The sequence below is a fragment of the Stegostoma tigrinum genome, chromosome 42 (assembly GCF_030684315.1).
Source record: "Stegostoma tigrinum isolate sSteTig4 chromosome 42, sSteTig4.hap1, whole genome shotgun sequence".
In the NCBI taxonomy this organism is placed as follows: Eukaryota; Metazoa; Chordata; class Chondrichthyes; order Orectolobiformes; family Stegostomatidae; genus Stegostoma; species Stegostoma tigrinum.
Window position 1 is genome coordinate 3190427 of NC_081395.1, and position 15244 is coordinate 3205670.

The window sequence follows — 15244 nt, forward strand, 5'->3', positions numbered from 1 at the left end:
TACAGTCATAGGGAGGGGTGTAGTGGCTGGAGGAGGTTAAAGAGATGAAGGCTGTAGGCACTGGGGGAAGTTACATACATAAGGGCTGTAGGGACTTGACAAGTTTAGGTGAAGGAAGCGTTGTAGGAGTAGAGGAAAAGAACTTGTACAGGTTCAAAGATATTACAGAGCTTCAGAAGGAGGTTGGTTGTGCTGGAAGAAATTACAGAGATCGAGAATTGTTGAAAGTAACGTTCCATCTAAATTTTCTTTCCAGCTGCATGGGCCTCCAAGGCCTATGCATGGCAGTGACTTTGAGAATCAGAAGCCTACGCTGCACTTGGAGTGCGTACAACCTTGGACCGACTATGTTGCTTAGAGGGAATGTTGGTTGTAAGGAGTTTAGGAAGTTGCTCATCGAGAAGGAATGGAGCTGTAGTGGCCACTTTCAGTGATGATCTGTCTCACTCTCCTTCCCAATCTCATTCATATTGTTTCAATTCATTTTGCAGTTACCTTGGAAATCATTGGCCAGTATTGTCCAATTTTATTACATGTGGAAGACCACAGATCGATACATCCAACAGGTGAGATGGAACTTTCTACCCAGACTGAGTGTGCGACTAAATAAGTACAATCTGGAAACTGATCTTGATAGTTAACAGGAAAGGTCATCACATTTTTGCTCATTTTCATCATAGTCCCAAATTAAAGCAAAGTACTGTCAACTCTGGATATCTTTTGAGTGTCGTGAGCCTTAGGAACTATATTCTTGAAAAAGCAGTGGAATGAAAATCCTTGAATATTCTTAAGGCAGTGGGTATCAATTTTTAGTAAGCCACGGAAAGATAATTGGGGTAGGCAAGAATGTGGAGTAATTAGATCAGTCATGATCTTTTCAAAAGACTGAACAGGCTTGAGTGGGCGAGTGACCTACTTGTGCTCCTAATTCACGTGAAGGAATGTCTACTCATCTTAATGCGAAATGGCCAACCACTTATCATGAGACTGTGACCTTAAGTTGTAGCTGTCCCAGCTGGAGAAACATTTTCTCAGCACATGAAGAATTTTATATCTTTCAATTCAGTTACCTCTTATTCTTTCAAACTTTCAAGTTAATCCAGAGACCTGGGTGATGTTCTGGGGTCTCGGGTTCAGACCCCACCTTGGCAGATGGTGGAATTTGAATTTAATAGAAAACAGTCTGGAATTAAGAGTCTAATCATGACCATGAATGCATTGTCAATTGTCGGAAAACCCATCTGGTTCACTAATGTCCTTTAGGGAAGGAAACTGCAGCCCTTACCTGGTCTGGCCTACATGTGACTCCAAACCTACAGCAATGTGGGTGACACTTAACTGCCCTCTGAGCAATTGGGGATGGACAATAAATGTGGTCGGACCAGCAATGCCCTCATCCCATGAATAAATAAATTAAAAACTGCCGGGAACACAGGCTTAATCAACTTAATTTCTCTTCATATCCCAACCCCTTCTTCCCAGGCTTCATTAGAAAGGCAGGTCCCTTTCAGTGGCAGGCACTGAGTTTATTTTGATGATTCCATTTCTTCATTGACTTTTCCAGTGGGTATGCCTTGTGCCAGTTGTGTATTCTGTTCTAAGAATAAAGGTGGAAGGCTGTGCCCAGATAGTGCTCTGTAATCGCTTGGTCAGCCCATGCCTGACTTCTGTTTTTTCACCTCTTCAACCAGACATATTGGATGAGACACTGACTAGACAAAATCTCTTCTCTATTTTTGCACTCTTAAGCCCACATTTCCAAATTTGGAAGTACCACACCCTCCTGAGCCTATTTGGAAACAATTCCCTTCTACACTATCGAAGACCAAGGTTCATTAGAACTGACCTTGTGTCAGAACTGTTCCCGTTCCAAGAATTGCTGTGTTGGAATTTGGTCATGACTGTGAAGCAGTGTATCACATCAGAAATGTCCCATCACTTTCATAGATTTTCTCTCCTTCTGTTACAGAAAAGGTTGAAAGTAGCTGAAGCTGACAGCAAACTGAAGCAGGTCTACATTCCTACCTAGTAAGTGGACACCCAGCCCGGTTGTGAACTAAGTTAGAGGAATGACTGAATATCCTTGGTGTCATTTACATCCCAAGAAAAACATTGAAAATGTAGACAATGTTGTAACGTAGGAAAAAGCAGCACTTTATTCAAAGTAAGCTCTGACAAACTGCAGTGTGATAATGCTAAAGCAGATGTGTTTGTGGTATTAACTGAAGTATAAACAATGGCCACAAAACATGAGGAAACCAGCTTGCTCTTCGGGAAGTTTTACCTAAACTTGAGACATATCAAGTATTAATTTATCATTTCATACAATAGGCAACTCTCCAACAGCATAGTGTAACCTCAGTGCTGACCCTTCAACAATGCAGTGCTCCCTCAGTGCTGACTATTGCTGTATCAAGAGTAAATGCGTGGCTAGGGAGAGAATAGGTCCACTTAAAGATCAGCATGGCTGTCTTTGAGTGGAACCAGAGGAGATGGGGGCAGATTTTTAATGAATATTTCTCCTTAGTGTTTACTGAAGAGAGAATCATGGATGCTATGGAAATAAGGGAAACAAGTGAGAATGTTTTGGACTGCATACACATTAACAGAGAGAAGGTGTTTACAGCCTTAAAGCGCATTAAAGTGGATAAATCCCATGGGCCTGATCAAGTCAATCCTTGGATTTTGAGAGATGCTAGGGAAGAAATTGCAGGGCCCTTGCAGAGATTCTTGCTTCATCTTTAGCCACTGGTGAAGTTCCGGAAGACTGGAAGGTACCTAATATTGTTTCATTGTTTACGAAAGGTAGCAAAGATAAGCCATGGAACTGCAGGCCAGTGAGCCTGACATCAGTGGAGGCAAGCTATTGGAGAACATACTGAGAGACAAAATCGACCAATGTTTGGATAGTCAGGGTATGATTGGGGATGGTCAGCATGGAAGTCATGTCTAGCAAATCTTTTAGAATTTTTCAAAGAGGTACCCAAGAGGGTGGATGAGGGTAGGGCAGTGAATATTATCTATATGGACTTTAGTAAGGCATTTGACAAGGTCCCACACAGCAAACTAGTCATGAAACTTGGGTCATATGGGATCCAGGGAGAGCTAATTAATTGAATTCAAATTGGCTCGATGGTAGGAACCAAAGGGTGATAGTTGAAGGTTGTTTCTCGAATTTGAGGCCTGTGACTAGTGGTGTGCCAATCAAGTTTGGACTTGTACAGTAAACGGTAAGGTCCTGAGGAGCATTGTAGAACAGAAGGATCCAGGAGTACGAGTACATAGTTCATTGAAAGCGGCATCACAGTTAAACTGAAAAGTGTACAAAGAAGATTTGTGAGGATGTTGCCAGGACTAGTAGGCCTGAGTTATAGGGAGAGGCTGGCCGGATAGGGCTATATTCTCCCTGAAACATAGGGAAATGAGGGGTGACCTTATTGAGGTGTATAAAATCATGAGGGGCATAGATAGGATGAATGCATATAGTCTTTTTCCCAGGGATGGGCAATTGATAACTAGAAGGGATGGATTTAAGGTGCGGGGGAATTGCTTTCAGAAGGACCCGAGGGGCAATCTCTTCATGCAGAGAGTGGTGCATAAATGGAATGAGCTATGAGAGGAAGTCTTGAGGCAGATACAATAACAACATTTAAAAATATTTGGATAGGTACATGGATGGGAATGGTTTAGAGGGATATGGACCAAATGCGGGAAATTGGAACGAGCTGAATGGACGCCGTGGTCAGCATGGGCTGGTTTGGGCCACGACCTGTTTCCAAGCTGTATTACACTATGACTGCAGCTATAATCCAACTGTGGACCCTGGACGTAAAATTGTAAATGATACCAGCATAACAGGAATACATACAGTTGTCCACATAGTCCCACTTCATGCTTGTATGTAATCCTTTGTCATTTATTTCCTTCATTTTCAAGATATATTATAGAATACTTCTCCCTGGTTATTTCTGTCCAATAATTCTGTCCCTTAGCAACATTTGGTACACAGAGCAGAAACGGGCTTTTCCATTCACTTGGCCGAGGTACCTGATTATGCTACACATGAATTCCCTCTTCTCCTGTTAGTACATCATTCTGTTCTTTTCAAATTGAACTTGACACCCCCTTCTGAAGTCGAATACACAACCTGGGCATAGTGTTCTCACTGCAGCCTACAGAATGGCTTGTATAGATTGATCACTATCACTCTATCCTTCCACTTTCAAGGTTTGTCCAGCTGAACCACTCGAGTTTCCATGCTCCTCCATCCTTCAAGTTTTTATTCTTCTTCCCTTATGGAAATATTTCTGATTAATCTGTATCACCTTTGTCCAACTGTCTTATCTGTGCTTTCATCTCTTGAAGTTCCTAACTGTTAACCACACTGTGCATTTTTTTGTAATCTATAAATTTGCCCAACCCCCCCCGAACTATTTATTTCTATAAGTATCCAGAGAGCAGTGATTTCCCCCATACTTCTCCATTCTGAAAAACAGCCGTTAACCTGGAAGTGTATTGCTGTTTCGAAGAGTCATAGAGATGTACAGCACAGAAACAAACACTTAAGTCCAACTCATCCATGTTGATCAGATATCCTAAGTTAATTTGGTCCCATTTGGCCCATATCCCTCTAAACCCTTCCTATTCATATACCGTTCCAGATGCTTTTTAAATGTTGTAATTGTACCAGCCCCCTCCACATCCTCTGGCAGCTCATTCCATACACGCACGAACCTCTGCGTGAAAATGTTGCCCCTTTGGTCCCTTTTATATAACCCATGCCTTCTAGTTTTGGACTCCCCTACCCTGGGGAAAAGACCTTGGTGATTCACCCTATTCGTACCCCTCATGATTTTATGAACCTCTATAAGATCCCCCTCTGCCTCTGACGTTCTGAAGTTCCATTTGTGTCATGGTGTCAAAATCTTGGAATTCCCTCCCTACACCATATGGACTGCAGTGGTTCAAGATGACAGCTCAAAACCACTTTTAAGGGCAATTAGGGATGGGCAATAAATGTTAGCCCAGCCAATGATGCCTACATCTCAGGTGAATAAAGAAAAATGATCTTTGCGTGTATTTCTTTCCATTTAGCTTGCTGACCTGGCCACACTCCCCTTTTCAGCAGCAATCCCATTGAACACAGTCTTTGTGTTCCCAGCTGCTTTGATGGCATCTCGTATTTAAGTCTTGTCCTTCTGCTCATCATCTCAGTGACTGCTTCCAACTTTATGATCCTCTGAGATTTCTATGTTTGTTAAACTCTGGCTGTCAGGACACTAAACTCTTCAATTCCTCCTGTGAACCCCTCCACCTCTTTATCACCACCTTTAAGATGCTCCTTACTACTCTTGGTCCAAACATTTGGTTGCCTGGCTGGTTTTTTGTTGTTTTACTTTGGTCTTAGTACCCACATGTGAAGTAGCTTGGGATGTTTGACTGCTATAAAACATTACATAGCTGCAAATTGTTGTCCTGTCTTTCTAACTGAATAACAGTCTTATTTCTTATTTCTTTCCCTTTTTTCCCCATCTTCCTCATGAGCCCTTACTTCCTCCCAATAATCAATTTAATTTTGTGCTTTGCAGTACAAAGCCCAACCCTAATCAGATTGTATGTGTTGGGACAAAAGGAGGAATGATGAATGGAGCTACAGGATTCCAGAAATCTGCGGCTGGCCTAACCTGCGAGAGCTGTCACAGTAAGTGGAGGGGAAAGCCCTGTTTCTTTCAGTCTGGCTAAGGTGCGCACTTTATCTGGCATCAGGCAGGATTAAAACCATTGTAAAGGTCAAGTTTCCATGCTGTAATTGTTAGATCCTTAATCTACTTAAAGGTGTTCTAGGGACAGAGATCTGGAGGTTTGCATGGACAAATCTGTGAACATAGTGGAACAGGTCAAAGAATCTGTTTTATGTCACCAGTTCTAGACCATTCATGTTAGGAAGGATGTTAGGGCTCTGAAAGGGGATATTCTAGAACAATACAGGGAGTGAGAGACGAGAAACACTGGGATTGTCTTCTTTAAAGCTGAGAAAGTGAAGAAGGATGATTGGCAAAGGAATCACAGAAAGATGAAAATTTATTAGGACAGCAAGTTGTAATCTGGAAGACCTGAAAGGGCAGTGAAAGCAGATTTAGTAGGAATATTTGGAAAATAATTGGTTAAATACATAAAGGGAAACAATTTTTCAGGGTTATAGGGAAAGAACAGAAAAATGTGGAAATTGGAAATATCTTTTTATGAACTTGCACAGACATGATTAATCAGGGATGTGAGCTTGTATGTTGAATTTAGTTTACTGTATTTACTTAAATATAAGTCAGCCCATATTAAGTTTGCAATGTCATATAGTATATAGACCATATACTTCGAGGGGTTCTCTTGGCCATTATTGGCATGGAGCTTACATTCATGCAATTACAGTGAGCACTCTTCAATAGGGCCTTGGACAAGTATTTATTTCTTTAAGGTGCAGCCCATTCCAAAACAATTGTGGGAAGCCTCTGATTAGGGCTTATAATTTGACTCTCTATTCTGCAGATGCATAAGTGGCACAGGATACTCTTGTTAAATACGGCTGGAGAAGAATGTTGGGTCCTTACTCTGTGCTCTTCTGGCTTTCAACTACCTGAGTTAGGTGAGAGGACAAGAAATGAGCCATGTATCCCCACTCCTATAAAAGCAAAATACATAATAGAAATGTGAAGTAAAAAACTGCAACAGAAAATGCTGGAGAAACGCAACAGGTTTAGACAGAAGGGTCATCAACTCAAAATATTGACACTCTTTCTCTCTACACAGATGTTGCCAGACCGGCTGAGTTCATCCAGCACTTTGTGTTCATCCACCACTCCTTAATTTCTGTCTACTCAATGTGAAGTTGTGATGTTGGGTGAGCGTAGAGTGGGAGGGAGGAGTATGCATTTGTGATATTCCTTCTGGCCCAATAGCTTCCAGTTGCTTGCTAGTTAGAATTCCCTAGGAAAATACGGAGAGCTGTAACCTGGTGAATTGGATACTTTTGGGGAGGGGAAAGTGTGGTGCTTGATTAATGTTTAAAGCCATTTGTTTTTTGGTTGACCAAATACCAACTGCTATTAAATTACTTTGTCCTCCAGCCACACAATCTCCACAGTGGTATGCCTGGGGACCACCCAACATGCAGTGTCGGCTGTGTGCATCCTGTTGGATCTACTGGAAGAAATATGGTGGCCTAAAGACACCAACAGCACTCGATGGGGAAAAGTCACGACCTCCTTCAGTAAGATTCCAACTAAGCTATCATTTTATTGTCTCAGAATAACATTCAGCCCTATCTTTAGCTTTGTACTGAAGAAGCAGTTGGGTGGACATTTAATACTTTATCTTCCAATGCAGTGTTTATTGGTAAAGACTTTTTCTCTCTCTAACTGCCTCCCTGCATAGTTTTTTTTTGCCTCTTTTCTCAATATCTGCCATCAACTCTGTCTCTGTTTCCCCTCTGCCTTCCTATTTTCTCCAATCTGTTTCTATCTCTCTTTCACCTCTCTAGGACTCTTTTTAAGTGTCTCGCTGGCTATCTCTGCTTCTCAAGCATGGTGTCGCTTTCTGGCAGGCTCATTTACTCGTTCTGGAAAGAGAAAAGAGAAACTGCAAGTGCAGATTAGTTTGCATCAGACTTGGAAGATAATGTTGAGGGTTATTTCCTAATCAAGTTGCATTCTTGAACCATTCAGTTTATCATACTGTGCACTTGTCATTTTCAAATTCCATGTTTGCAGTTTCGTTTCTTTCTTTATCATCTATGTGTCTTTTTCTTTATCGTCACCCTAAAGCATATTACCTGAGTGCTAGCTTTTCAAATTTTTTCCATGCTTTTTGTTTTATTTGCAGGAGCCCAGATCAAAGGGGCCATATGGCCGCCAGGATCCTCAGGGTTTGCTGTCATATAACAGCTCCAAACTCCTGGCCAAGAACCGGCAAACATTCCTCCTCCAGACAACCAAGCTGACCCGCGTTGCACGACGGCTATGTGATGATATCCTCCGGCCGAGGAGGGCAGCAAGGCGGCCCTATATCCCTGTCAACATCGGAGCCATTAAGACTGAATGTAAGGAGGCCCTACCAGTCACTGGGCAAGATGTTAAAACAAATGATGCTTTACTCTCCCCAACATCTTGCTATTGATGGCAGCCATGACTGAACAAGGCTGGGGCTGTTTTCTGAAGTGGCAGTTTGAAGGCAGCCTGATCCACTAATAAGATTTCAGCAGGGTAGAGGAGATGTTTCAGTTGATGGGTAAACTCGAATGAGGAGCCATTAGTTTCAATTACTAATAAATCCAATTGGAAGATCAGGAGTAGTGTCCTTTACCCAGAGAGTTTTTGTAGTTCAGGCATGAAAATTACGTGACATTGCACACATGTCAACTTGACTGGTTAGTGCTATTGCAAAATAGGTCTGTGCAAAGTATACAAAATAGGATGAAGTACTGTATAATTGTACAATTTTTTAAAGCAGTTTTTTGCATCAGATCCAATGTTTCTGTTTGAGAGTAGAGGTTAACCTCCCTATAGCAAGAGGGTGTCATTTTGACCAGTGAAACAAGGTAAAACGTGCGTGCCAATTAACCCTATCAACTCTTGATGGATATCTTAGATATGAGGAAATATACTTCATGGGAATATCTGTTTAAAGAAATCTTTATTCTTGTATGTTTAGTGATATAACCTGCTTACATGACTACTGCTGGAACTTCAATTGGATTGTTAGGAACTTGAATCTCAAGTTCTCAGGGAAGAAGTGGGAATCTGAAGTGACAAGCTTTCTTTGGGCATTTAGGGTACTAAAGGAATAGCAACAGAACATAGCTGATCAAAATCTGGAGCTTAATCTGTCTTTCAATTTAATCATGGCTGATCACAACTCCACTTGAGTCTTGGTTCCATGATCTCTTGATGTGTAACAAATGGAAGCTGTAATTTCTCTATAATGTTCTCACCTGACTGTCTCCCCTCCCCCCTCTGTTCCATCCCCCCACAGCACCGCACACGTGTACGCACGCACAGACTCTCGCACTCGCACGCTGTCACGCTTACACACCTACCTGATGTGAACCTCTGTTGCCCCCTTAGGTGCTATCAGACTTCCAAAAGCAGCAATAAAACCACTCAGGATCCGGCCTGTGGCACGTCCTACATTAGCTAATATCATGAAAGAGTTGGGCGAATTGGGTAAGTTGCACTTGGGTAATGGAGCTATGCCATTTGGAATTCCCTCAACCCTTTTGTTTGTATTTTCCCATCTTATTCTGGAACAGTGCCATGGGTGACGACCTCATCTCAGGGGTGTGGTGTTTGTTAGCAAGGTCCCACCTTCCCTTGGTGTTCGATTGCATTGATGGAGGCTTGAGCTTTCCAGTGCACTGCACAAAATGCTGCATTATTAATGTGTTATCTATAACATTTTGATACTTATAGGTCCACGTATTTTATGTAAGTGTTTTGGGGAGGAAGTGAAAATGGAGATATTTGATGAGATTTCAATCTAGAAATATGTCACTTGAGTGAGGAAATGTTCTTAAGCAGTGATTCTGGAATTTGCTGCTGAACAGACAAGCAGATTCACCACCTTTCAAAGCGTAAATTGGATAAGTATTTGAAATAGGAAAATGTACAGGGTTGTGGGGAAGTGCTAGAAGGATTAGGCCAAATTTGATCATTAAAAGAGCCAGCACAGTCATAGTGGACCAAATAAGCTTCTATGCTACATCATTCAAAATCTTTGACTAAACTGAGCTACTTCCCATGTGGAAGTGAATGCCCAAGATCCCCATAGTTCTGTACTCTTTTCCCATTGCCTTCCCGATGCCCTGTTCTAACATTCCTACCTGAACCAACAGCCTCACAGAGTTGTAAGGGCAATGTGACCATCGATGTGTGCATTGTTATGAATTGGACGTAAAGATAAATCCAGACTCGATTTCACACTGAACGTATTTAAATTTTAGCTGCACGTGGTCCAGTGAAGCCAAGGATTCTAAAAGGGAGTGAGACAAACCGAAGCATCCTAAATGTTAACCGCGGAATGCTGCCCCTGCTGGGGAAACGCACCTTCAGCAAACAAAATGGAGTTGAAAGTAAGTTACATTCACTTGTGCTGACTACTCAATACATTTCCATGCAGAGGTTAGAACTCTTGCCAGAGTTGCCATGTACTCAAATCATGCCTGACCTCATGGAATTGTTGATGCTGCTTTATTGTCGGAGAGGATATGTGTGTTAATACCTCTTCAGTCAGAAAAGGGCTCGAAAATGTTGAGCACTAGCTATCCTTCACTGCCTGCCAAGACCTGACACCCACCCTCCCCAGCCTTTGCCAGACTTGATTTCTCCCACCCTGACCCATCCTAAACACTGCATGACTTATCTGGTCCCCTTTCCATCTTACACCATAGCACCCTGTCCGTGTTACATCTTACCTCGTTCCCCTTTGTCACCCTCCCCATCTAGTACCATACCGGCAGGTGCCTTGCCCCACCCACCTGGCATCCTATTTCTCCCTCCCCCCCCCCCCCCCCCCCCCCCATTGACCAGCTGGCACTCTATCCTCCAAGTACCCTAACCTCTCACTTGCCTTATATACTTAACGTTTGACTGCAGCTGTCAAAGCCACCGACAGAACCTTTAAATTTCAGAATACAGCAGCTGATTGCTGTGAAAAGGGGGCATGGTTTGATTCTTCTGACAGTCTGTGCAACAACAAAGCTGTCAAAATGGGACTACAGCTTCACATCTCTGAATGAGCACCGACGCAGAATCTCCTCACAAATGTGGAGCTTTCTCCTTCTATAAAAGAACAAATAGGCAGAGCAAGTGACAATCTACGTGAAATTGCCTGTCTTTGGAAAATCTGATCCTGAGGACTCCATGGTAATAACTGCAGCTCTGAGCTCAGCTGCTTTTGCGTTTAACGAATCCAACTTATCTGGTCCAACAGGCACCTTCATACAGCTTTTTATTGGTTCTATTAGGGTTAGAATCATACAGTACAGAAGAGGCCTTTTGGCCCATCGAGTCTGGTTAATGTTCATATCACTCAAAGTCGGAGTCTGTTGCCTGGTACTTAAATTATGATATGATTTGATTGAAATGTTGATGGTATTAAGAGGACTCATTGGGTAGGTAGAGATTTTTGGGGTGGAGGTGGGGCATTGTCTGAAAAGTTAGAGCCAGATATTTCGGGAACCAATTCTACGCACAAAAGATAGTCGAGTTTGAAAGTCTCTTTCGTAGTCCATACAATTTATGTTCGATCAATTGTTAATGTTAAATCTGAGTTGATTAGATTTGTGATAACTTTGAGAGAAATGGGGAGGTGGGGCAACGGTGGATACCTGAAGTATGTATCACAGAGCTGTCAGGACCTTCATGTACAATGGAACATGCTGGAGGGGCTGAATGGCTTCCGGGGCTCCTTGCCTTGTGACAGTCCACATAACTGTACATTATGCCATGCAATCCATATGCTCCATGGAACATTTTAAGTCTGTTCCTTATCAATAACTTAGTTTTAATGAATTAATTTTCCACTGGCACAAATCTGTGACGCCGTTATCTCAACACTAGTTGTACTTTATGCTCATATAATTGCTGTTCAATCGAGAGAAAATTTCAGTTATTCAATTTTTGCTATTCCATATTGATTCCTACTTTCTTTAAAATAAAGATGCGTTTCCAAATGTTTTCTTCTAAAGAAATTACCAAATAATTTGAGCTTTCTGAAATATATGGATCAGTCTACACTGGGATATCTTTTAATTAGTAACTAAACTGACCATTGCTTTAAGGTCAGTCCTATTTCAATAGTTCAGTGATCACTATGTTTAAATTGACTTGTGCTTTCTTATTTAACAAGCAAAAGCATAAAGGTCATTATTACCATGCAAAGAAGATGTACAGTAGCGTAACATCAGCAAACTTCAGGCTGTCTTTCCATAGGGTGTTCTCACATTAGTAAGACACAATAGGATGCAGTCCCAGGAGTGCAACGCAAATTCATGCCATAGAGTTCGGACGAAGAGTGTTTGGCATTGTGACCCACCTCCACAAGCTACGCCAATTATGTATGTTACCCCTTAGGGAGCAGGAATTCAGATGAGGGTGTGAGAGATGTTGGCAGGCAGCTTTAAGTTAACAGCAGTGCTCACTCTGCTTTAGGCAACAGCTGCCCATAAGAGTTTTCCCCTCCAAAGCAAAGCAATGGCAACCCAAACTGCCTGAGGAGGTAGAAGAATGGGAGTCACTTATAAGTAAATGGCAAGGTAGCCTCCGGCTCTTGACCCTAGGACTGAGAGTTGGCTTTTCATACACTGTCCTCAGGTCCATGTGTGAGGGAGAAACAAAGAAATAAACCAGCACAAGCATTCTGAAAGATCTTCTAGAGACTTTGTTTGGAGTGCCACCAGACGCTGCAGGTAATTCTGATGGCAGTGACAGAAGAGTAGACTGTAAAGTTCAGCAACAGTACAGAGGACAGCAAGTGACCTTGCTGCTTGGGTTTGAGCTGTGCACAAAGTAACTAGCAGAATTGTACTGTAATTTGCTGCCATGTTTAAATTGGACACGATGGAAAATTGTACACTGAGGATTCCTGTAAGAAAGGGGTTTGAATGAGATTCGCCAGCACTGTCTTGTAACAATTGCAGAAAACCTTTTGCGGAATTCTGATCTCCAGTGTCATGTGCACTTTGAATATCATTTTGGAGGTGAAGGAATGATGAGAAAGTTGTTTAACTTTCTCTGGAATTTGCCATTCCTTTTTGCAAAGACCCTAACAATATTATTCCCACCTTGTGTTTTTCAGGAGCACCAAGTCCCATCCATGTAAGGCAGGTGGTAAGTGTTGGATGGTTGTCAACATGACTGTACAATATGTTATGACATCTCAATGGACTGAGCTAAAGTACTCAATACACAGAGGCATTAATACAAGCAGCCAGGCTCTTCCTCAGTCTCAAGTAGCAAGTTTAAAAAATGGATTGTCCATCACTTCTGACTAATCAAAGGCACTGCATGTCATGCAACGAATTAGACAGGAACTACTGAGCTGGGGATGATGCAAAGGATCCAAACTTGGCACTGATCTGTCCTGTTGTATTGACCTTCTCTGCATTATCTAGTTCCTTCATAAAGTAAGCCCGCTCCCCAGGTGCCCTGAGTTACTGACCGTAGCTGTACTAATGTTAATGCAGCGCCAGCACGGCACCCTCCACCCCCAACCAGTATCCTGTGTTACTGACTGAAACTCTACTGATGTTAATCCAGCGCACTTTCACTGTCATTCAGTAACCCTTCTATTCGGCAGTTCTCTGTGTTACTCACTTTACCTGTGTTGATGTTAACCCATTTCCTTCATGCTATCATTCTATAATCCCTCTCCCCTGCACCCTGTGTTACTGACTGTATCTCTACTGATGTTAATCCAGTCTTTCATTCAGTGGGGCTCCGTATCTTTTTCTGAACAGCACATATATTTTAAGAGATAACAAATTCCAGATTTGAAAGATTGCCATTTCAAAGCAATTTGTCATTCTTAAGAAAACATTCAAAAAAAACATAATTGGATCCAAAACAGAAGTTGCTGGAAAAGGTCAGCAGGTCTGGCAGCATCTGTAAAGAAAAAATCAGAGTTAATGTTTCGGGTCCAGTGAGTCTTCCTCGGAACTGACGATAGCTCGGAAAAGTTTGTCTTATATGCAGAAAATAGGGAGTAATTGATAAGAAAGAGCCAAAAGAGAGAGAAGAGCAGTTGGATAGACAAGGGAGTTGATAACAATCTGGCTGGTAGGGTGATTAGTTAATGTGAACTGTTATTGACTAACAACTAGGTTATTGACTAGGTAGTGTGTAATGACAGGCTACGTGATAACAAGACCTGGTGTGTGGGGCAGAGGGCTCGGACATGGGAGATTTTAGGCCCTAAAATTATTGAACTCGACATTGAGTCCAGAGGGCTGCAGAATCCGCAAGCAGAAGATGAGATGTTGTTCTCCCAGCCTGTGTTGAGCTTCACTAGAGCACTGCAGCAAGTCTGAGACAGAGATATTGGCCAGGGAACAGGGTGGTGTTAAAGTGGCAAGCAACAGGTAGCACTGTGGTGTTTTTTGCGAGCGAACATAGATGTTCTGCAAAGCAGTCATCCAGCCCATGGTTTGTTTCCTCAATATAGAGGAGACCACATCATGTGCAGCAGATGCAGTAGACGAGATTCTGGAAAGTGCAGGTGAAGTGTTGCTTCACCTGAAAGGTATATTTGGGCTCTTGAATAGTGGGGAGGGAGGAGGTAAATGGGCAGATGTTGCACCTTCGAAGGTGACAGGGAAAGGTGCTGTGTGGCTGAGGGGTGGTGTTGGAGGTGAAGGAAGAGTGGACTGGGTGTCCCAGAGGGAATAATCACTGTGGAAGGCAGATAAGGGAGGGGAATATATGTCTGGTCGTGGCATCTCAATGGTGGAAGTGGTGGAAATAGTGTCTGATGATCTTCTGGATGTGAATGCTGATGGGATGGTAAGTAAGGACAAGGGAAACCTAAAGCTGTTGCAGGAGAGAAGAGTAGGGGTGAGGGCGGAAGTGCTGGAGATGAGTCGGACTCAATTGAGGGCCCTGTCGATCGTGGAGCTGGGGAACCCCTGGTTGAAGAAGGAGGCTCCCTCGTCGAAGTTGCCTTATTGAACATATGTGATGGAGATGGAGGAACTTAGAGAATGGAATGGAGTCTTTACAGGAAGCAGGGTGCGAGGATGTATAGTTCAGGTAGCTGTAGGAGTCACTGGATTTGTAGGGGATATTAGTGGCCAGCGTATCTCCAGAAATGGAAACAGATGTCAAGGAAGGGAAGATAGGAGTCAGGGATAGACCAGGTGAAAGTGAGGGTCAGGTGGAAATTGGAAGCGAAATCGATGAACCTTTCCAGTTCCAGATGAGAGAGGGAAGCAGCACCAATGATATCATTGATATATTGGAGAGAGAGTTGTGGATGGGAGCCAGATTACTAGAATAAGGAATGTTCCACATATCCCACAAAGAGATAGGCATAGCTAGGGCCCATGCAGGTACCCATGGCCACCCCTCTACTCTGAAGAAAATGAGAGGAGTTGTTGAGGGAGAGAACGAGCTCGGCCAAGCGGAGGAGGGTGGTGGTGGCTGGTTCGTTTCAGGTCTTTGCTCCAGGAAGAAGCAGAGAGCCCTAAGACCCTCCTGGT

At 42.8% G+C, this 15244-nt stretch overlaps 1 protein-coding gene across 3 annotated transcripts in view; it reads left to right on the top strand.

The window, feature by feature from the left end:
• mta2 (metastasis associated 1 family, member 2) overlaps window positions 1-15244 on the top strand; it is a 69960-nt gene that overhangs the window by 39351 nt on the left and 15365 nt on the right. For all 3 annotated transcript variants that reach the window (XM_059641642.1, XM_059641644.1, XM_059641643.1), the window contains exons 10-17: window positions 492-566; window positions 1970-2028; window positions 5589-5701; window positions 7122-7264; window positions 7876-8092; window positions 9117-9215; window positions 9992-10120; window positions 12847-12878. In XM_059641642.1, the coding sequence (XP_059497625.1) occupies window positions 492-566; window positions 1970-2028; window positions 5589-5701; window positions 7122-7264; window positions 7876-8092; window positions 9117-9215; window positions 9992-10120; window positions 12847-12878 (867 nt within the window). The remainder of the gene's footprint in view (window positions 1-491; window positions 567-1969; window positions 2029-5588; window positions 5702-7121; window positions 7265-7875; window positions 8093-9116; window positions 9216-9991; window positions 10121-12846; window positions 12879-15244) is intronic.